This window comes from Erinaceus europaeus, chromosome 13 (assembly GCF_950295315.1).
Source record: "Erinaceus europaeus chromosome 13, mEriEur2.1, whole genome shotgun sequence".
NCBI lineage: Eukaryota > Metazoa > Chordata > Mammalia > Eulipotyphla > Erinaceidae > Erinaceus > Erinaceus europaeus.
Window position 1 is genome coordinate 73,372,256 of NC_080174.1, and position 22,285 is coordinate 73,394,540.

General features: G+C 45.1%; 1 protein-coding gene across 2 annotated transcripts; it reads left to right on the forward strand.

The window, feature by feature from the left end:
• Positions 1–3,353: 3,353 nt before the first annotated feature.
• On the forward strand, positions 3,354–22,036 carry TTC4 (tetratricopeptide repeat domain 4). 2 transcript variants are annotated; one of them, XM_016185980.2, is made up of 10 exons: positions 3,354–3,530; positions 4,309–4,426; positions 5,270–5,426; positions 8,479–8,556; positions 9,915–10,039; positions 11,480–11,566; positions 14,025–14,242; positions 15,162–15,243; positions 17,519–17,601; positions 20,481–22,036. In XM_016185980.2, exons 2-10 carry the CDS (start codon positions 4,358–4,360, stop codon positions 20,581–20,583), a joined length of 1,002 nt encoding a protein of 333 aa, XP_016041466.2. In that variant the 5' UTR covers positions 3,354–3,530; positions 4,309–4,357; the 3' UTR covers positions 20,584–22,036. The 2 variants fall into 2 exon arrangements, with proteins under 2 accessions (XP_016041466.2, XP_007518109.3); XM_007518047.3 differs by having other exon boundaries at positions 3,356–3,530; positions 5,265–5,426.
• Positions 22,037–22,285: the final 249 nt, after the last annotated feature.

Below are 22,285 nucleotides of genomic sequence, written 5' to 3' on the forward strand. Positions count from 1 at the left end.
GGGGAGTGGGAGCTTGAACCTGGGTCCTTGCAGGCCACCACTCATCCTGCTTCTCAGCCAGCTAGCACGGTAGAGGCTGAGAGGCGTGGTTACATGTACACTAAACTAGGTCCTCAACAGCCCAATCCCTACATTAATTTAACTAATTAATTTTATTGTCATTGCTAAGGCTTCACTGCTCTGGAATGAATTCTTTTTTTAAATAGAGACAGATACAAAGAGAAAGAGAGTATGGTACCAAAGCTTCCTTCAATGCCATGACAGCTGGACTAAAACCTGGGTCTTGCATATGGCAAAGCAGTACACTGTCCAAGTGAGCTATTTTGATGCCTCTTAGACTCATTTTTTAAAGATAAAGGGTGAAGTGGGCCAGGTGGTGGTGCACCTGGTTAAGTGCATATATTACAGTGTACAAGGACCTAGGTTCAAGCCCTTGGTCCCCACCTGCAGAGGGAAAAGCTTCACAAGTGATGAAGTAGGGCTGCAGATGTCTCTCTCTCTTTCTTTCCCTATCTCCTCCTCCTCTCTCAAATTCTGTCTCTATCCAATAATAAATAAATAGAAACATAATTTAATTTTTTAAAAAAGACAAAGGGTGAGAGAGAGAGAGGAGGGGTTGAGTGCTGCCACACCTGATTGAACACACATAAAAATGCACAAGGACCTGGGTTTGAGGCCCCTGTCCCCACCTGCAGGGGGAGAGCTTTGCGAGTGGTGAAACAGTGTTGCAGGTGTCTCCCTGTCTCTCTCCCTCTCTATCATCCCATTCCCTCTTTATTTCTGACTGTCTTTATCCAATAAATAAAGATTTAAAAAATTAAAGAAATTAACAAACATCAGGAAGGATGGGTTGGGGGAGAGATACACCACAACACTGCTCCACCATTCCTGAAACTTCACTCATGCAAGTGCCAGAGGCTTGAACCCAGGTCCTCACCCATGGTAAATTGTGCACTCTGCTGAACTTTTTTGGGATTTTTTTATTTGAATCTCACCTTCAGGGCTTTGCCCAGGTATAGGCTGTCCCTCATTCTGGAAGCAACCAGTGAATCTCCAGTCTGGAGCAGGCCTGCTCTGAAGACCAGGATGCAGACAGGCCTTAGGTAGTCCATAGGCTAATGCCTGTGACCAGCCAGGACAAAGGTTGAAGCCCAGACTGTATCTGGGGATGTCTGGAGACATGACTGAAGATAAGGTGCTGCAATTGGGGTAAGAGTGGGGGCTTGTCAGGGATGTCACTAAAATTCCTACAATGCAGAGGGCAGTGCCCACAGCAAGCAAAGAGCCACCTTAGATTGTTAGCAGGCAGAGGCTGAGAGGCAGGTTGAGGCAGCACAGGAGGCCTGTGAAGACACCAGGAGCCCAACAGGTGAGTCATGGAGGGACATGTGTCTTTGTCTCCTCTAGAGTCCAGAGGAGACAAAGAAGTCACTTGGAGTTGGGGTGTTGGGGAAGAATTTTCAGAGGAATGACCACCCCCACCCCACACACTTCAGGGATTTAAATATCATAATCATAGAGGTTATACAAAAAGACTCTCATGCCTGAGACTCCAAAGTCCCAAGTTTAATCTCAGACACAACTGTAAGCCAGAGCTGAGCAGTGCTCTGGTTAAAAGAGAAAAAAAGAGAGAAGGAAAAAAAAATAAATAAAAAAGAAAAAGAAAAAGGAGGGCTGGGGAGACAGCATAATGGTTATTAAAAGGCTTTCATGTCTGAGGTTCTGAGATTCAGTCCTCAGCACCATCATAAGCCAGAGCTGAGCAGTTCTCTGGTCTTTCTGTATCTCCCTTATTAAAATAAAATTTAAAAAAAGAAGCGGAAAGATGAGCCCATGTGCTATGGAGGAGATTGGGGCACTTGGAACCAAGGACTCATGGTGGCTTCCGAGATTCAGTGGACCCTAGAGTGGGAAGGGAGATAGTGACCGGGACCAAGTCACTGCAGCCTTGAAGACTGCTGAGGTGGGAGGCTTCAGAGAGTAGTGGGAAGCACTGAAGTGTCCAGGGTGGTGATGGGGGAGAGCTTTGAGCCCAAGTCTGCTTTGGAAAGTCTCCCCTGCTGGAAAGCCAGGCTGCCTCAAGACCTGGTGCTGGAGAAAAAGGGGTACATTTGCTGGGTCACATCAAATCATTTTTCATTCATGTTGACTGTGTGAAGTCCCTGATTCAGCTAAACCCGCTGTGAACACACACCTCAGGGAAGTATGCCATAGGCCCAGAAACAGAGACGACTTTGTGCAGCTAGGGATCAAACTAGAGACCTCATGGTTCAGAGTCCAACACTTCATCCTCACTGCATCACCTCTCCCAGGTTTGTTTTTACTAAAGCATTGCTCATCTCTGGTTTATGGTGGTTGGAGGTTATTAAACCTGGAAATTTGGAGCCTGAGACAAGAATGCCTTTTTGCATAACCATTATGCTGTCTCTCTCACCCTATTTAATAAAAGAGAGAAACAGAAAGATACAGAGTGAAAGAGACCAAAGCACTGCTCAACTCCGGCTTATGGTGGTGCAAGAGATTGAACCTGGGACTTCAGAGCCTCACATAAAAGTCTTTTTTGCATCACCGTTATGCTGTCTCCCCAGCCCTCCTGCATCTACTGATCTAATTGCCTTACCAACTAGAGGACAAGGGTTTTATCTCCATTGCCACGGCAGCATACCCAGACCAGAACAGGCCTGAGATGCAGAAGGAGCTTAAGAAATACAGGTCTCAGAAGCCTCTGAGCCCCAGTTACACCAGGACCCAAAGTATTTGTCACCAGGAATCTTGTTTTTATACCATCACTGAAAGGGAAACAAATCTGGAAAACACAAGAGTAAGTCAGGCATTGTTTCTCCTATCTGAGAGGTGGAAAAAGGAACGACACTCAGAAGTAGTAATAGGTGTAGTTGTGACTTAGGAGGTGAAGGTAGTACCATAGAAAAATGGGCAAAAAAGTAAATAAATAAATATATACATACATACATATATATAAAGTTAACCTTTATAACTGTGATCTTAAAAGAACTACTGCAGTTTCCAGTGAAGGGAATGAAGACACAGAACTCTGGTGATAGGAACATTAAGGGATTATACCCCTATTATAATTTTATAAATCAATACTAAATCCCTAATAAAAACAAAAGTAAAGAAAGAAAAAGAAATGCAGAACTTCTAGTCAAACAAATGATTTAAGTCTGTGGGGCCCTGCATTTAGGCACCAACCCCCTCAAAATTTGGAGGGCAGGCGGGATTGAGGCTCTGAAGGGAGGGGAGGGGAGAGGAGGAGAGGGGCCTGATAAACTCCCAGGCGGGCGGAACCCTAGCAGCGCAGCCCGGCGTATCCCGGAGCTTTGAGAGGAGTGCACAGCGCCGCCGGAAGTTGCCGCGCAAATCTCATCGCCCAGGTCATGGTGGGAGGGCAGAGAACTGTCATGGATCCATCTCAGCCGGACGCTGCTTCGGACGACGCTATGGACGAGTTCCTGGAAAAGTTCCGGAGCCAGCCTTACCGTGGAGGCTTCCACGAGGACAAGTGGGAGGAGGTGGGCGGCCCGGGGACCCACGTGTGTGTGCATTCGGGTGCTGTCCGGGCTCCCGGGGGAGGTGTCCCCGACCCCCTAACCCCGGGCTGCCCGCCCATAGGTGCCTCGACTTATTGTGTGGAAATTGGCCTGGATATTTTGGGGTTGTCTTAAGCTGTCAGCGCACTTAAAAAAAAAAAATCCCAATTTGGGGCAGGGGTAGATAGCATAATGATTATGCAAACAGGCTATCAAGCCTGAGACTCCAAAGTCCCAGGTTCAATCCCCTGCACCACCATAAACCAGAGCTGATCAGTGCTCAGGCTAAAAAAAAAAAAAAAAAAAAATCGAAATTTTGGAGTCGGAGCTGTTAAGTCTACCACTGACTTGATTCTCAGTCTTGTAAGTTCTGTAAACCTCTTCCCATCCTCTGCAAAATTGTACACAGGCACATGCACAGCAACATGTGACATGCACACGCTGGAGAGTTGAAGTCTCACATGCATGTGACAAACACACTGCACGTGGCAATGACAGAGTGAGATGGTGCAGTAAAGTGACAGCATCCTAAGAGCCCTTCGGTAGTGGGAGTTGCCCCTGCTTTTGTGGAATGTGAGGGAGCTTCTCATCCTCTACTCCTTTTACAGATGGGAAACCGAGGCCTGGATAGGGGGAGAGGAACCCCAGCCTTGGTGGTTTGCAAATCGTACTGACAAAAAGAGAACTTGGATATAGACATGGAATTAGATCTTAACTATTGTCTCAATTTTCTATTCGTTCTTCTCTTACCCATCTCCAGGAATTTGAAAAGATCCCCCTATTTATGAAGACAGCGCCATCAGAAATTAATGCGAAGGAGAATCCTGATTTGGCTTGCCTCCAGTCAATTATATTTGATGAAGAGCGATCTCCAGAAGGTATATTCCATAACTTAACATATTTTTATTTTTTTAATCTCCACTGAAATGATGTGGAGTGAGTCAGAAAAGCTCTTACTGAGTACAAGAAGTAGTTCGCTTGAACTAAGTCGTCACAGGTACCTGTTTGTATACTACTGTTAGGGATTGAGGACACAGGAATGAATAAAGTAGTTTCTGTCTTTTATGATCACATCCCAGTGGGTAGCAAGATTGCCCTACAGATAAGGACAAATGTGTGATAGCTACCAACTGTGCCTATGTTGTAGGTGCTGATGGGTCACTGGGGGCATAGGTAGGAGTGGGCCCACAGTGGATTGGAAATTTGAAATTTAGTCTTAACAATTTTGTAGACTCTAACTTGGGGGATGAGACAAATTTATGAGTAACAAAACAATATAAGTAAAAGTGGAAGTATAATATCCCATTTCTATGGCAATTTTTTAAAAAGTCTTATCTTAAAGAGCTAGAATAAGTATAATTTCTAGTTATACCTCTTTTGTAAATATTTAGTTATCTTGTAAGATATTTGAAATTGAATGTACATGACTTTGTTTCTCCATGTTGACATGCAATTTTGTTTTGTTTTTGACATGCAGTTTTATAGAATTGTTTTTAATTCACTTGCCACTGTTGCTTCTTCTGGGTGGTTTATCATACAGTGCATTATTATATGCTTTGGAGTCTGTTTTTGATTGATTTTTTTTTGGGGGGGAAGGGGTGTGCTGTTCATCATACCTGGGGTCTTAACACATATGAAGTGTGTACTTTACCACTGAATCTATTTTTAATAAGCCTTTTAAAAATAGTAAACAGTGACTATTTCTTTTCTTTTCAGAACAGGCCAAGACATATAAAGATGAGGGCAATGATTACTTTAAAGGAAAAGAGTACAAAAAAGCTGTGGTCTCTTACACTGAAGGATTAAAGAAGAAATGCAACAACCCTGATCTGAATGCTGTCCTTTATACCAACCGGGCAGCGGCACAGTACTATCTGGGTAATTTCTTTCTTTCTTTTTTTTTTTTTTAGAATTTATTTATTTATTTATTCATGAAAAAGATAGGCAGAGAGAGAGAGAGAAAGAACCAGACATCACTCTGGTACATGTGCTGCTGGGGATTGAACTTGGGACCTCATTGGCTTTTCACAATGGGCTAAAATTGTTAATACATTTCTAATAATGATTTTTCTTTTGAAATATTAAACCATCTATAATCTTTGATCAGGGAAACCAGAAGCAACTGGTTTTGTCAGTATGTAAGATACAGTTAATTGTAGATGGCATTGAATGACATAAATCATGGTAAGGTCTTGTATGGTACAGTAAATCCTAACCATGGGATTTTCAAAGTAAACCAAATTTCAAAATAACCTGCTTATAACAATAACTATAGCTTTCTTAAAGTCTAAGGTAGCAGGAACCTTCCCTATTCTCTGTGAAACTCATTTTTAAAATATCTATTTATTTATTTATTAATTCCCTTTTGTTGCTCTATTATTATTATTATTATTAATTACCAGAGCACTGCTCAGCTCTGGCTTATGGTGGTGTGGGGGATTGAACCTGGGACTTTGGAGCCTCAGGCATGAGAGTCTCTTTGCATAGTCATTATGCTATCTACCCCTGCCCAAAACTCAAATTTCTCCCAGTCCTGGAACCTCCAGAGCCTTCATGCTTCTTTTGATCTGTACCAATTATTACTGCATCTGCTGATCTCATGGTTGAGAATCTAATGCTATATTCGCTGTGCCATTTCCCGGACCACATTTATTTCATTCTTTAGTGCTTTCTGCAGAAGATAAAATTGTTACGACAACTAGTGGGGGGTTTGAGTGTCAGAAAAAGAGGGCTTTCCCTTAAATTAAGGAGCTCCTCAAATTTATGAAAGGAAATTGATTTAATTAGTACTGAGTTAAGAATATTTAGCTTACCCTTTTTATTGTTATAGTTAATTATTGTTGTTGTTGCTATTGTTGTTGGATAGGACAGAGAGAAATGGAGAGAGGAGGGGAAGACAGAGAGAGGGAAGAGAAAGATAGACACCTGCAGACCTGCTTCACTACGAAGCGACCCCCCTGCAGTTGGGGAGCAGGGGGCTCGAACCGGGATCCTTGAGCTGGTCCTTGAGCTTTGTGCCATGTGCGCTTAACCCACTGTGCTACTGCGCAGCCCCCTGTACTAGTACTTTTAAGAAGAAATTTCTTAAATGTTGTTGGATAAAAGTGTACTTGCTTTGTATAAAAAGTGCATGCTAGTTTGCCCATACCAATACTGAGTATTAAGACTTTACTTTTTGTTTTAATTAATTATTATTGTTGTTGTTATTGCCATCAGAATTATTGCTAGGGACCAGGACAATGAGTCCATCACTCCTGGCAGCCACCCCCCCTTTTTTTTTTAGTTGATAGGGCAGAGAGAAATTGAAGGAAGAGGTAGAGAGATACTTGCTCCAGTACTTGCTCCACTGCTCATGAAGCATCAGTCTAGCAGGTGCGGAGTGGGGGCTTAAACTCAGGCCCCTTAATGTGTGCACCTAACAAGGTCAACCACTGTCCTGCCCCCTCCTTTCCAGCTTCATTTAGTTTCATTAGTGATGTTGACCATCTTTTCACTCATTTACTAGTCATTTAAGGCTCTGATGTGGTTATCTGATATTTATAAACTTTTTCTAAGACTTTTGATGAACATAGCTTTTCTCCACAAAACCAGTTTTTCTGATGTGTATTTTTTATTATTTTTTATTTGTAAAAAGGAAACACTGACTAAACCATAGGATAAGAGGGGTACAACTTCACACAGTTCCCAACACCAGAACTCTGTATCCCATCCCCTCCCTGATAGCTTTCCTATTCTTTAACCCTCTGGGAGTATGGACCCAAGGTCATTGTGGGATGCAGAAGGTAAAAGGTCTGGCTTCTGTTGAACATTGAACATGGCCATTGACAGGTCGATCCATACTCCCAGCCTGTCTCTCTCTTTCCCTAGTGGGGCAGTGTTCTGGGGAAGCGGAGCTCCAGGACACATTGGTGGGATTGTCTGTCCAGGGAATTCTGGTCGGCATCATGCTAGAATCTGGTACCTGGTGGCTGAAAAGAGAGTTAACATACAAAGCCAAACAAATTGTTGACCAATAATGGACCTAAAGGCTGGAATAGTGCAGATGAAGTGTTGGGGGGTCCTCCACTTTGTAGATAGCTAGTAGGCATATTTTAGTTATATTCCAAAGGGCCTGTAGCTATACAAGTTTATTTTTATTTTTCCCCTGAGCCTGAAATCTGATATGCCAGTAGATCCAAGTTATTATCTGGGGAGATGATGTCATGGCTGGAAAAAGAAAGCTGGATCAGGGAAGAGAGTAGCTCCCTAATATGGTAAAGGTGTATAAATATTGTTGATTGTAAACCCCATCGATTTGATGTGATCTGGGGCCCATATTTAGCCTAGGAGCCTATGTGACCTTTGCATCCCTGTAGATCTGAGCTCACATTCTGTGGTCATGAGTAGGAACATTCCATGCTTCCGTAATATCGACCCATCTTCCTCAGGTGGAGCATAGAGTATGTTGTGCAGCCTCCCTTCGGAGGATGGAGCATTCTCTACCATTGTTGATCCAAGTTGAGGGCAAGGTCCTACGGGGGCCCACAAAGGGGTCTACTGTGTTGTTTCTGATAGAGATGACCGGTTACAATGGAGAGAGGGATTTATTCGAGGTCTAGGCCCATCATGTCTGTTTGGGAATCTCAGGACTCCCTGATTAGGGCCCTAGCTGATGGGGCTGATTTGTATTTTTTAAAAGATACATATTACTATGTCCTAGATAGTTTTACATGAGACAGAAAGGCAGTGAGGGAAGCAGCAGCACATTAGTGCATGTGGTTAAAGCAGGAGGCTCGGGTATATGAGCACTGTGCTCTCCCAGCTCAGTTCCTGCCCTGCTGCTGATCACGGTTTCCTTCAGAGTGTACCGTTGTGTCTTTGCTACTACTCACAAGGTTTTGGAACTACTCTCACCTCAAAACTTGTTCTTTCTCTTATTGAATGTTGTTAGGCAATTTTCGTTCTGCTCTCAATGATGTGACAGCTGCCAAAAAGCTTAAACCCTGTCATCTCAAAGCAGTAGTAAGAGGTAAGTCTCAGATAACCATAGCATGACTGTGATTAAGGCCAAGTCGGCATTTGCTGTACTAAAAGGCAAGACATTTACACTTTGATATGAAGGTGCTGAGATAAGAAGGAAGTCACCGCACTCTTGCAAGCTGAAGTTCCTATTCCTCGTCAACAGCACTATGCCATTTTAAAGATATTGCCTTGGAGAAACATCTGACCCTTTGTGTTCTAAGACATTGTAGAGAAAAGTCCTCACTTTAAATTAATAAAGAATAAAATTAATTAAAGCCAGATTCTGATTTTATTTCCAAATCAACTGATTGAAAGGCAAGATCTTCAAGTGTCATGTTAATGTCAATTAAAAGATAAGTTGTGGGACCTTTACTGATGACTCTGAGATGTTCCCAGATTATTTTTTTATTTTTGAAGTCTGACCTTTTTGTATAAATACCTTGCTTTTATTACTTTTACATTTCACCTTCTTTTGTGAGAAGCTCAGAAATTCTTTGCAAACTTTAGTTTATTAATCACACATTAATCTTCTTTATATCCCAGTGGACCAACTTAAAATGCTAAGTTGATTCGTGTGTTGATCCATGTCCCTCAGCTCTAGGGAAAGAAGGTACTGAGCAAAGATTGGCAGAGGAATTGAGCATAGTCTTGTCTTGTGGACTTGGCCTCAGGCTGTAGCCCTGTCATCCTCAGGTGAATTGGCAATTTCCTTTCCATGTGACCCTGGCAAGACCCATTCTGGTTATCAGTTTGCTCATACCTGGGAAATGAGGTTGGACTCTACCGACATGGAAGCCTGACAGTTTGAAATCCTGTAAAAAAACCTGAAGAGGCTGACCAGAAACAAATGGACTTGAGGAAAGGAGAGACGATTTAAACTGGCAGCTATCAAAAACAATGAAAAGCAAAGACATTAATCTTTGGTCTTGCCACCGCTTTGAAGAACGACAGAGGCACTACTTTCTGTCTCATTTTAAAATGCCATCTGAAAATGGGCCTTGTTCCTTCCCATTTGCTGACGAGAAACCTGAAGCTTAGAGATGCTCAATCCTTGTCTGATGTTTGCTTGATCAAATCAGGCGGATTTCTAGCCTGCACTGGTTTGCTTTCAAAACCTGTGCTCTTGGCCACCAAGCCTTCCTTTCTTTAAGAGTCCTAAATACCAGAGTGGTTTACAGGGATTCTAGATTGAAAAGTTCTTTTCAGTCTTAGTTGTTCTTTTGATCTAAGATTTTTTTTTAAAAAAAAAATCTTGTTTGGGGACTGCAGGACAAGGAATTGTAGCTGATGATATGGGGGCCCAGACTTAGGATGGTTCTTTCAATGTTGGTTGTCCATGAATCCTAAGAGTTATTTATTCTGCAGGTGCCTTATGCCATCTGGAGCTAAAAAACTTTGCTGAGGCAGTGAGCTGGTGCGACGAAGGGCTGCAGATAGATGCCAAAGAGAAGAAGCTTTTGGAGCTGAGGGCGAAGGCAGACAAGCTGAAGGTTTGGTTGCAGAATCAGTAACCAGTGGCATTTGTTAATTAGTATTGTTTAGCATTTCCCAGTTCATGTTTCTTGGATCCTTGTAATTCTTTTTACTTTCATTTATTATTGGACAGAGACAGAGAGAAATTGAGAGGGGAGAAGGAGGTAGAGAAGGAAAGAGACAGAGAAAACACCTTCACCACTTGTGAAGCTTTCCCTCTGCAGGTGGGAACCAGGGGCTCAAACTTGGGTCCTTGTGCACTGTAGTGTGTGAGCTCAACCAGGTGCACCACCATCTGGCCCCTAAATCTTTTCTTTAAAATTGCAAGACCCAAATCTAGGTCCTGCTGGGAGAACTTGGAGGACACAGATAAGTAAACAAGAATCAAAGAAGTGATAGAGGGAAGCAGAGATGTACAGTATAGATAGCAGTAGTAATATTGGTGTGTAGTAAGTAACACATAGTACTTTGTACTGGCCAGAAATAGAGTAGTGATGGAGTGCCACAGTGGCTTAGAGCCTGCATGACAGCCACTGCTCCTGTAGGCTTTTTTTTTTTTTTAATTCCCTTCTCTCTTTTTAAAAAAAAATTCATATTTATTTATTTTCCCTTTTTGTTGTCCTTGTTGTTTTTCATTGTTGTTGTAGTTATTATTATTGTTGTTGTTGTTGATGTCATCATTGTTAGATAGGACAGAGAGAAATGGAGAGAGGAGGGGAAGATAGACATCTGCAGACCTGCTTCACCGCCTGTGAAATAACTTCCCTGCAGGTGGGGAATCGGGCTTGAACCAGGAGCCTTATGCCGATCCTTGTGCTTTGTGCCACGTGCGCTTAACCTGCTGCACTACTGCCCGACTCCCTAAATTCCCTTTTCTTTTAAGAGACAGAGGCAGAGATAGAGAAGGAAGTGAGAGAGAGAGAGAGACCGAGACCTGTGGGACTGCTTCACAGCTTATGAAGTATTACCCCTGCAGATGAGGACTGGGGCTTAAACCTGGGTCCTAGCACTTGGTGACGTGTGTACCTTGGCTCATCTTTCCAGGCTGGGCTTGAACCTGGGTCACATGCATGGAAAAGCAGGTGCACTATCCATGTAGACTTTCTGAAAAAAGTTATTTATTTTGAGAGAGAGAGAGAGAGAGAAGAAGAAGAAGAGAAAGAGAGCCAGTGGACTGTTGTTACAGCACATTCTGAGCCAAGAATTGAACGTGGCTCCCAAGTGTGGAAGTCCTGTACTCTGTCACTGAGCTACTTTTCCAGCTGCAAGGACTACAGATTTTTAAATTTGTGTTGCCACCAATACCAGCACCCAGACATGACCTGAGTCAGGCCTCTGGTATCTTGACACAAGAGCTGTGGTCGGATAGACACCCAGAGATAGTAGTTAAGAGGTAGGCCAGGGCTATAGAATAGGAGGTAAGTTCTTCAGATTGATGCACTGAATTCTGTTTTCAGCGAACCGAACAGAGGGATATAAGAAAAGCAAAGTTAAAAGAAAAGAAGGAGCAGAATAAGAATGAGGCTTTACTCCAGGCCATCAAGGTAAGTTCACAGACCTCAGGTCTGCATGGCCTTACTGGACTCACCTTTCTGCACCTGTTGGGAATCTTTCTTGGGATGCTTTACCTGAACAAACTGTTCATTTTCTTTCTTTCTTTCTTTTTGCTTTCAACAAAAGTGAGATAAAGGGACTGTGGATTCAGAACCTGAGTCAGTCTGTTCTCACACCTTTGTGTGTGAGTTGGTTTCAGTTGGCATAAACTGAACCGTCGCCATGGTTACCTATTTCCCTTCACAGTACCCTTCTGAGGCAGGTCGTCTTCTTGCTCCTGTTTTACTACATGGTTACAGTCTCCAAGACATAAAGTGACCTCATACAGCCAATGTGTCCTAGAGCCAGGGCCATGCTCTATCCTGGGATAGTCTGAATTCTGGGCTGCTGAGATAGTATAATGGCTATGCAAAAAGCCAAAGGTCCCAGGTTCAATCCCTAGCACCACCATCAACCAGAGCTGGAGTGTGTGCTCTGTTTAAAAAAAAAAAAAAAGGCAAATCTGAATTCTGAGGTTTCTCCTTTATAACAGTGTCAACAAATTCTGTCTTCCATTACCTCCTTCTTCTACCTTTTAAATGAGTAGAGTCTGATCCAGATCTTGCTTTTACCCTGGTACCAAGCAAGATTTACCGTGTTTGGCTTGCTTGGTCTTCCCAAGGGTGATAATACCTGCCCTGAGACTGTGGGGCATGTTCTTGGTCCAGTCTTTGTTGGAGTAAATTATATATCCAGGCGAGTTGCAGATAAAAAAAAAGAGAGAGAGAGAGAGAGAGAGAAAGAAACAAAGCAAACAGAACAATAAGCTGTAGGTTCTTTAATTCTCACTCACAGTGAAGGATCTGGTCACTTTGTAAAATAAAACTTGGAATGCCCAGACATTTGTGTACAGGTGCAAGCTTGATTCTCTCCTCCATTCTAGCCCTCTGAACCTCAAACTTCACTGTACATTTTTTCCCCCAACAGAGGGGCCAGGGAGATAGCTGCATGGTAAACTGTATACCTTGAACACATGAGGCCCTGGCTTTGGTTTCTGGCACCACATAAAAACAGGAAAGATTTAAGTGGTAGAGAAGTCCTGTGCTTGCATCTCTGCAGCTAGAGGGTGGCTTAACAAGTAGAGAGCATGACGTGCACGCGTGAGACCTTCATCCCTGGCCCTGCCTGTAGTGGAGCAGAGCGGTGCTCTGGGCTTTGATCTCCCATAAAAATAAATAAAAGGGGGGTCGGGTGGTGGCGCAGTGGGTTGAGCATACATGGTGTGAAGCGCAAGTACCGGTATAAGGATCCCGGTTTGAGCCCCCGGCTCCCCACCTGCAGGGTAGTCTCTTAATAGATGGTGAAGCAGGTCTGCAGGTGTCTATCTTTCTCTCCCCCTCTCTGTCTTCCCCTCCTCTCTCCATTTCTCTCTGTCCTATCCAACAACGACGACATTAGTAAAACAATAACTAAGCTTCATGAGCACTTAAGCTATGCTGCAGACGTCTCTTTCTCTCTTTATTTCCCCTTCTCTCTCAATTTGTCTGTGTTTTTATCTAAGAAGTACAGTGCCCTTCTTGCCCTTCTCATTACCTTCACTCCTCTGCCTTCCCAAATCATTTGTATTTTTGGTTTCTGGTTTGTTTTTGTTTTAGGTGCCTGAGATGAAACCTCATGCATGCAAAGCAAACTCTTTTATTTTTGCCCCCAGGGTTATTGCTGGGGCTTGGTGTCTGTACCACGAATCCACAGCTCCTGGAGGCCATTTTTTCCCTTTTGTTACCCTGGTTGTTTTATCATTGTTGTGGTTATTATTATCATTGTTATTGATGTCGTCATTGCTGAATAGGACAGAGAGAAATGGAGAGAGGAGGGGAAGACTGACTGGGGGAGAGAAAGATAGACACCTGCAGACCTGCTTCACCATTTGTGAAGCGACTCCCCTGCAGGTGGGGAGCCAAGGGTTCGAACCAGGATCCTTCCTCCGATCCTTGCACTTCGCGCCACGTGTGCTTAACCCACTGCACTACCGCCCGACCCCTGCAAAGCAAACTCTTGTCACTGAGCTTTATCGCCAGCCTTAAAAATCATTGTTTAAGGCTGGCATTTTCCAGTCAGTCACCTTCAGCCCAGGGCTGCATTAACTGTTCATTGTCTCTAGCCATAATGCCCTTTCTGACCTTATCTTGTACTTACTTCTGTAGTGTCTTCCCACTGCACTGTAAGCAGTGTCTGGGGTGTGTGTGGGGGAGCCATGTGTAAGTGCTTTCTGTGGCATATAGTCCAGCACACGTTGAAGATGGAGTTACACAAGCACTGCCTGCGATTGCCAGGCCACAGGGATAATGAAGAGGGAGCACAGGAAGCCGAATTCAGGGATCTCACAACCTTACAGTCCCTGCTTTAGAGCTGGGCTTATTTCCTTCCACACATGTAGTTTTGTGTTTATGTCTTTCTGTCTTTCCCCAGGCTAGAAACATCAGGCTGGTCTCTGAAGTTACGGGGAAGGATGATGATTCCGACTCAGAAAGTCTGGGTGAAGTGCTCCTGGACGGGCTCAGCTCTGAGAACCCCTACGGAGCTAGGCTTAGTATAGATGACCAGGGCAAGCTGAGCTGGCCTGTGCTCTTTCTGTACCCAGAATATGCCCAGTCAGACTTCATCTCTGCCTTCCATGAGGACGCCAGGTACTCGCTTGCACAAACCTCTCTGCTCTTTTCTGGCATGCTCTTTCTTTGCTGCCTCCGCAGGAGCAGTGAGTGGTTTGGGGTTGAAGAGCAAGGGGCTAATTTGGAAGGATTCATGATCTAGTTTAGCTTAACTTCTCCGTCCTACAGCTGACTTCCCCCTTCACTCACTCGCTTTGCGGTGACAGACTTGGACCTCACACTCATACTTGTGGGTAACCTGTTCAGTGAGGACCACACTGCAGTGTTGGCTAAGCGCTGTGCCTCCCCTTGGTGAGGCAGGAATCACTGCAGGTACTTCACTGCACAGTGATAACAGTGCATCTTTCCTAGAAAAATATATAGCTAACAGACATACATGTGACTTCACAGGGTGAGCGCTTAGAATCTGGCTAAGTATAACGGTAGTTGTTAAGCCTGTTTGCAAAGAAAACTATTGTATCAGAAGAGAAGAGTGATACACACTCATGGTTTGGACACAGTTGTCAAAATGGCTTGAACCTTTATCTCATGTCTCTCACATTTCTAATATCTCTGTGACTAGATGTCTAGGAACTGTAATGTGAGAGAACAAATCACAAGTTATTGATACCCAGAAAGAACATGTAACTTCCTAAGGTTTTTAAAAAATATTTATTTATTTATTTATTCCCTTTCGTTGCCCTTGTTTTATTGTTGTAGTTAATTATTGTTGTTCTTGATGTTGTTGTTGGATAGGACAGAGAGAAGTGGATAGAGGAGGGGAAGACAGAGAGGGGGAGAGAAAGATAGACACCTGCAGACCTGCTTCACTGCCTATGAAGCAACTCTCCTGCAGGTGGGGAGCCGGGGGCCCAAAGCAGGATTTTTACGCTGGTCCTTGCGCTTTGCGTTACCTACACTTAACCCGTTACATTACCACCCAACTCCCACCTCCTAGGTTTATTGACCATCTAATGATGATGTTTGCTGAAACACCTTCCTGGGATTTAGAGCAGAAATACTGCCCTGATCATTTAGAGGTAAGACGTGTTCGTTTGCTTTTTCTTCTCTGGGATTTTTCTGAGATGGAGTGGGGAATGATTCACTGCCCCATATTAAAAAAAAAAAAAGACACAGCTCACTGGGTCAGGTATGTACACATGACTCAGGCTTGAGCCACAGCACCACATAGGAGGTGCCATGACACCAGAGGAAGCTCTGGTGCTCTAGAGTCTTTTCCTCTCTTTCTCTCTCTGGGTCTCTATCCGAATGTTTGCCTGGGAGTGGTGCAGTCATGCATGTGTGAGGCTCTAGCTCCATCAGAAATTATTTTTTAAATCATGGTAACTATAACTAAAATTTACCATTTGAAACATTTAAAAATGTAGACTCCAGTGCTATTAACATCAAGTACATTCACATTGCCTTGCAAAACCGTCCCCACTGTCTGTCTGTGCCTTCATAGATTCTGAACCCTTTCATCGGCAACACTCCATCCCCCCTGCTCCTAGCAACCAGCCCTCTGCTCTCTCTGGTTTGGCTGCTCCTGGTCCCTCATGTAAATTGCAGAATGTACCACTTGACCCTTGGTGTCTTCAAGGTTCACCCATCTTGTTGGATGTGCCAGAAGTCCCTTCTTATTTAAGTCTAAATAATCCATGACTGTAGTTTGTGACATAAGAAGAGAGTTCCTAAAGCTCCCATGAAGTTGTCTTTTGTTAATAAGATACACTTTTGACAAATGTGTAAAGCCCGCCCTATGCTTAGAGGGTGGCACTTTCTGTCTTGCCCCTCTGGAGATTGAGTCAGTCACCCTAACCAATGACTTGAAGCCTCTATAAAAACCCCAAGGAATATAGCTCCAAGTGCTTCCAGGTCAGTGAACACATGGGGATTTATGGAGAGTGCTACTCTTGAAGAGAGCTGGAAACTTCCCATCCCCATACTTCGCCCTACTCATCTCTTATCTGACTGTTTTGAGATAGTTCCTTTTATAACAAACTGGTGTCTGGTAACATTTGTCTGAGTTCTGTGAACCAAAGTATGGGGGCGGGAAGTTTCAAGCTCCCTTCAAGAGCAGCACATAAGGGCTCAGTCCCACAAGACTAACCCTTACTTTAGATGCCACTCGCAAGCCCAGGGCTAGTTTTGTGGGACTGAACCCTGACGCCGTGGAATCTGCTGCTATCTCTGGGCTGATAGTGTCAGAATTCAGTTGAACTATAGGATGCCCAGCCAGTGTCAGAGAATTCACTAAATGTGTAGATAAATATTCCTGCCTCAGCCCAGCTCTCTGTCCTTCCCCCACACCCCCTCCCACACACACTGGGATTGTGGTCATAAGTCACCACAGTTTGCGCTACAAAGAATTTATCTGCTGTTTGAGAGAAAGATGCTCACTGATGCCCCTTCATCCCTGAGCACTTTGATAGGTATTGTTCCAAGCAAGGACATTCCCCTTCATAATCCTAATTGATACTAAGAAATGAGCTTTGCTACATTCTTACTATCCAGTCCTCAGACTCCATGTAACTTTTGCAAACTGTCCCAGTAATGCTCTTTATGGCTAAAAGATGCTGCTCAGAGCCCCACACTACAGTGTATTAGCTGCCGTGTCCCTTTCCTGTCTCTGAGGCTGTGAAAGAATTCTCTAGTCTTTGCTCAATTCTTTTGGTCTTAACACTTTTGAAGATTATAGACCGGCCACTCTGAAAGTCCACTGGTATGCAGTTGCTCTGTGTCCTAGTGACCAGGTCTGGGCTGGAATAGCACGGAAGTGATGTCATGCGCAAGTGGCATCCTACCTGGTACGCACGGCTGCAGCTTCGCCCACTGTGAACGCTATTCACCTTGCTCAGACTTGAAGTGGAAGCAGCCAGTTCATCAGTTAACCATCTTACAGGAAAACCCCTCCCACCCTACCTGGGGTTTGCCACCTGCGCTGGGCTGTCCCCTCCGTAGACATCCTCGCTCTGCTTGGCTCTTTCTGTCCTCTGGCCAACCTATACCTAAAGACGTTAGGACTGACTCATTAGGGAAGGCAAAGCCCATAGGCCTGGACTGAGTCTTGGACCTCTCTTTCCTACCTGGCGAGTTGTCCCTTTCTCTGGGCCTTGATTCTGTCTTTGGAAAATGGAGTCTTGGATACCTTGATTAGAGTGTGATGTGGAAGACTGAATGCTTTGTGCTCTGTAACTCTGGATGGGAGGCTTTCTGCTAATAGTAGCTGCCCTCTCTGACTTCTCCCTGGACTGGCCTACACATGCCTAGTGCTGCAGAAGCCCTTTATTTGGGTCTGTCTCCTGAATCTTGCAGGTCTACTTTGAGGATGAGGACAGGGCAGAACTCTACTGTGTACCTCCCAAGACTACCCTGCTGCGTGTGCTGCAGAACCCCAGGTGAGTCACCTTCCAGGGGCTGACTAGCCGGAGAACGTGCAGACACCATTATCAGAGAGAGAGCCAGATTCTCATCCTACTGCCCATCCATTGCCTTGCATTCCCTTTCACCCTGGGCTCAGACCTGCGTGACAAGAGGGCCAGGAGGTAGCACAGAGGGTTTAAGTGCACATGGTGCAAAGCGCAAGGACCGGCATAAGGATCATGGTTCGAGCTCCCCGGCTCCTTACCTGAGGGGGGTGGGGGGCTGCTTGACAAGTGGTGAAGTAGGTCTGCAGGTGTCTATCTTTCTCCCCTCCTTTCTTTTATTTTATTTTTTAAAAGAATTTATCTATTCATGAGTAAGACAGGCAGAGAGAGAGAAAGAACCAGACACCACTCTTGCACCTGTGCTGCCAGGGATTGAACTCAGGACCTCATGGTTGAGAATCCAGTGGTTTATCACTACCTCCTGGACCACTCTCTCCCCCTTTCTGTCTTCTCTCCCTCTCTCAATTTCTCTCTGTCCTATCCAACAACAATGACAACAATAACAACAATAAACAACAAGGGTAACAAAAGGGAAAAAATAGCCTCCAGGTTCAGTGGATTTGTGGTGCAGGCACTGAGCCCCAACAATAAACCCTGGAGGCAAAAAAAAAAAAAAAAGAGAACTGTGACAATGGCCACGTAGAGTCTGTCCCAACACATTAAACCTGGACGTAGACCAAACAGACTGCAGTGTGGCAATTCAGCCCATTGCACCACAACATGGCACCTGGGAGAAGACTAGTCTGGGAAGGGAAAAGCCACCTGACTTTTGTCCCTGAAGAGCGTGGGATGGCCTCCCGTTCTTAGTTGTGTCTGTGTATGTGCTTACACCGGGCACTGTTATGAAGGAAGGGCACTGGCTCGTGAAGTTAGTCCCATTGTCACTTACAGGCGTTTGGCCCCACGCACACACTCTGGGCCGTTTCCTCATCTCTAGGAGAATAGCCTACATACTTCTCAGGTATTGAGAGCTGACAGGAGAATGGGTGTCAGTGACTTTTGTAAACTTTAAATGGCAATTTTACTGTCAGGGCTTTATTTATTTATTTATCCCAGGGCCCTGCTCAGATCTGGCTGATGGTGGTGAGGGGGATTGAGCCTGGGACTCTGGAGCCTCAGGCATGAGAGTCTCTCTGCATAACCATCATGCTATCTACCCCCACCCCTGTCAGAGTACATCTTTATGGTAATAACAGTGAGTTGGATTTGGCAGTCTTTTCTTGATTTTGAGGTAGTCCTGAGCTGTACGGGACGCCTCAGTATATTTACAAGTTATGTTTAGACTGCTTTCCCTCAATGCTGTGAGCTCTAGCATCTGGGCTAAACAAGCCTAATGTTCTGTCGTGATGAGGTGGCTGGTTGTGGTGGGAAGTGAGGAGGGAGAACTAAGGTAGGGCCATGGTTGAAGGCCTTAAATGCCCTGCTCAGTAGGAGCACGGATGTTCCCCTGATGTTGGTGTGTGGGGCCACAAAGGATGTTTGTTTAGGAATAACGTACAGAGTAATGTACGTATTTTAATTCACAGGTCAGGTCTGGAGCCGCTAGGGGGTGGGCTGGAGCAAGGCTTAGGATGCAGACTGCACCCCAGTTAGTTCGGTGTTGACTGACTTGGTGGGCTGTGAGCTGGTCACAGATTGGAGAAACCTAAACAGAAAGCATTGGGATGCATTGGATCGACCTTCCTGTGGTGCATCCCGTGAGTACCCATTCATTGGGGAAACTGACGATCCTTCCTAGCCGACTGAATCCACATGGATCCCAGTCACTTTCAAAGCCAGCAACAAGCAGACGCTGTTGACTGGCTACAGAAGAAGAAGGGCAAACGCTAGAAGAAGAAGAAGAAGAAGAACAGAAAGCAGACTGATCTGTAGAGGAAACCCAATTTATGCTTCCCAGAAAGTTGGAAGTGATTCTTTTAAATGGCAAGAGACCAGATTTCTTGCAACTTCAGGCCATGCACTGGGTAGATTCAAGAAACAGTCCCCTGTGAAGCGACTCCCCTGCAGGTGGGGAGCCGGAGGCTCGAACCGGGATCCTTAAGCCAGTCCTTGCGCGCTTTGCGTCACTTATGCTTCACCTGCTGCGCTACCGCCCGACTCCCAATTTTAATTTTTTTTAAATCTTTTTTCTATCAGAGGGTCTGGCTTACTCTGGGCACTCACTGTTGAATGGATGAGAGTTTTCTTTCTCATTTCCCACAGAAATGCATGATACTGAAGTACCAGAGGTCAAGCTAGGTTGTAAGGGGGAGGGGCCATGCTGATCTGCCAGACTGATTACAAAACCAGGGCACACCTGCTTGAAGGCACGCCCTACAAAGCTCAAGGACCCGGCAGGGGGAGGCTTCACTCGTGGTGAGGCAGTGCTGCAGGTGTCTCTCTTTTTCTCTCCCTATCGCCCCTTCTCTTCTCAGTGTCTCTTTGTCCTATCAAATAATAAATAAATGAATAAATAAATAAAATTAAGCCAAAACCAAACCAAACAAAAATAAAGGTGTTACACTTGCATTTGAAAATTGGCTGAGGGGCCAGACAGTGGCGCATCTGGTGTTGAGCAGACATGTTACAATGCACAAGGACCCAGGTTCAAGCCCCCCGGTTCCCCCTACCTGCAGGAAAACTTACGAGTGGTGAAGCAGGGCTGCAGGTGTCTCTCTGTCTCTCTCCCTTTCTATCTAATTATCTTCACCTCCCTCTCAATTTCTCTCTCTCTAACCAAAATAAATAAGTTTTTATATATAAAAAAGTTGGCTGGCATTCAAAGGTTTACCCTGCAAGTTGTTGAAAAGACCCATGGATGCCTAGGGTCGTAAGCCAGTAACCCTCTTTTTCTCTTGTGCTCTCTATAGGTACTTTGTAAAAGCCTTGACACCAGTGTTTCTGGTGTGTGTAGGAACCTCTCCCTTTTGTAAGAATTTTCTCCAGGGGAGAAAAGTGCACCAGGCAAAGTGACTGAGCCAAGGCTGTGGAAGCCAGCACCCCCACCTCCCTCCTCACCTACCCCTGCCTGGACTTCAGCACACGTGAATCAGCTGGACATGCACCCAGAACCCAACTCTTTATTACTGTCATGGGGGACACTTTTTAGCATCGCAGTAGAGAAAGAGCTGTTGTCTTTGCCCTCTCTGGTCAGAGTGCTGCCCTTCAGCTGGTGTTCACTCTTCTCTGTCAATACAAAAATTCCATGCCTTGGTCAGGATGCCCTTGGACTCACTGCCTCCCTGCTGAGGGGGCCATCTGTTGGCTGTTACCATAGCAGCTGACAGAAAAACTCACTGGAACTATGGACTCTAGACTCAAGACCTGGTGACATGTTCTGAACCTTTGTGGAGTTCGATGCCTTCAAGCAACTACCGTCTCAGAACACACACGCATAATCTGAGGTATCAGAACTGAGAGACTGCACCTCAGGGCTGCCCTCTATCGATGCTGGAGAAGCCTTGGGGTGAGACTGGACTGGGAAAGCCTGGTCCTGTCTCTGTAGGACTGTAAAGAAATAAAAGCAATAAAGTAAACAAACAGACCACACAGACTAGAACCCTCTGAAAGCCTAGAGAGTTTTTCCGTTTTCCTGGTGTGTGCAGCGTAGAAAGCTGTGATAGGCTCAGCTGGTGATTTCCAAGCTCCTGTCCAGTTTCCACCTTCTAAGAGCTTGTGCTTCGTAAACTGGAAAAATCTTTATGTATCTTGAGGCATTGTCACAGGTGGGATAGTTTTCTTTTTTCTTTTCTTTTGTTTGTTTTTTAACTGCGACCAGAGTTATCACTGGGGCCCAGCTTGGGCACTATGAATCTACCATTTCCGGTGGCCGGTGGCTATTTTTCCCTTTTTTTTTTCTATTTTATTTAATAGGATAGAAATTGAGATGAGAGGGAAAGAGGAGGGAGTGAGGGAGAGACAGAGACACCTGTAGACCTGCTTCACCATTTGTGAAGTGTCCCCCCTGCAGGTGGGGAGTGGGGGCTCGAACCCCGGTCCTTGGTCTTTACCCGCAGTGATTTGCTCCCGGCTTCCTAGAGTGTTTCTTATTCCCTTACCTGTCGCCACCTGATGACGCGCAGCAGCCAACCCCCACCCCGCGGGGACACGCCTCTGCTCTCGAGGCTACGGGACACGTGTGGACCCATCCAGATGGAGGCCTGCGTGGCTGGCTCGTGCTCTTTTCTGTCTGCTGCGAGAACATATTTCCCGAACAGAGGCTGCTCCTCCAGCCTGGTGCCAAAATGGTAAGACACGTGGAGCAGAGCTGAAGCAGCTGGCCTGCTGCCATTGATTGTAACATGAATGAGAAATAAATGTTTGTTGTAGTAATAAGCACTGAGATTTGGGGGTTGTTTGTTACTATAGCAAAGCTAGCTAATACATCATTAAACTGAAAACAGCTGCTGTCCTTAAGACGGACTAATTCGTGGTGTGTGTTGTGTTCTTCATTGTCTTTGAAGGGCAGTTTGCGCTGAAGTATTTACAAAGACCCGTGAAGCTTCCCTTTCAGGTGCAGGTCCCTGCTCTTGCGGCTTGTGGCCAGGAAACTGAGTCCAGCCTCTAGCCTGAGCCTGGCCTTGGCCATACTGAGGCCCACCTTCCACAGCCGGTGTCTACCCCCAGGGCTTTCTGTGTAAGAACTCAGACCTGATATTCAGTTGGCAACAACCCA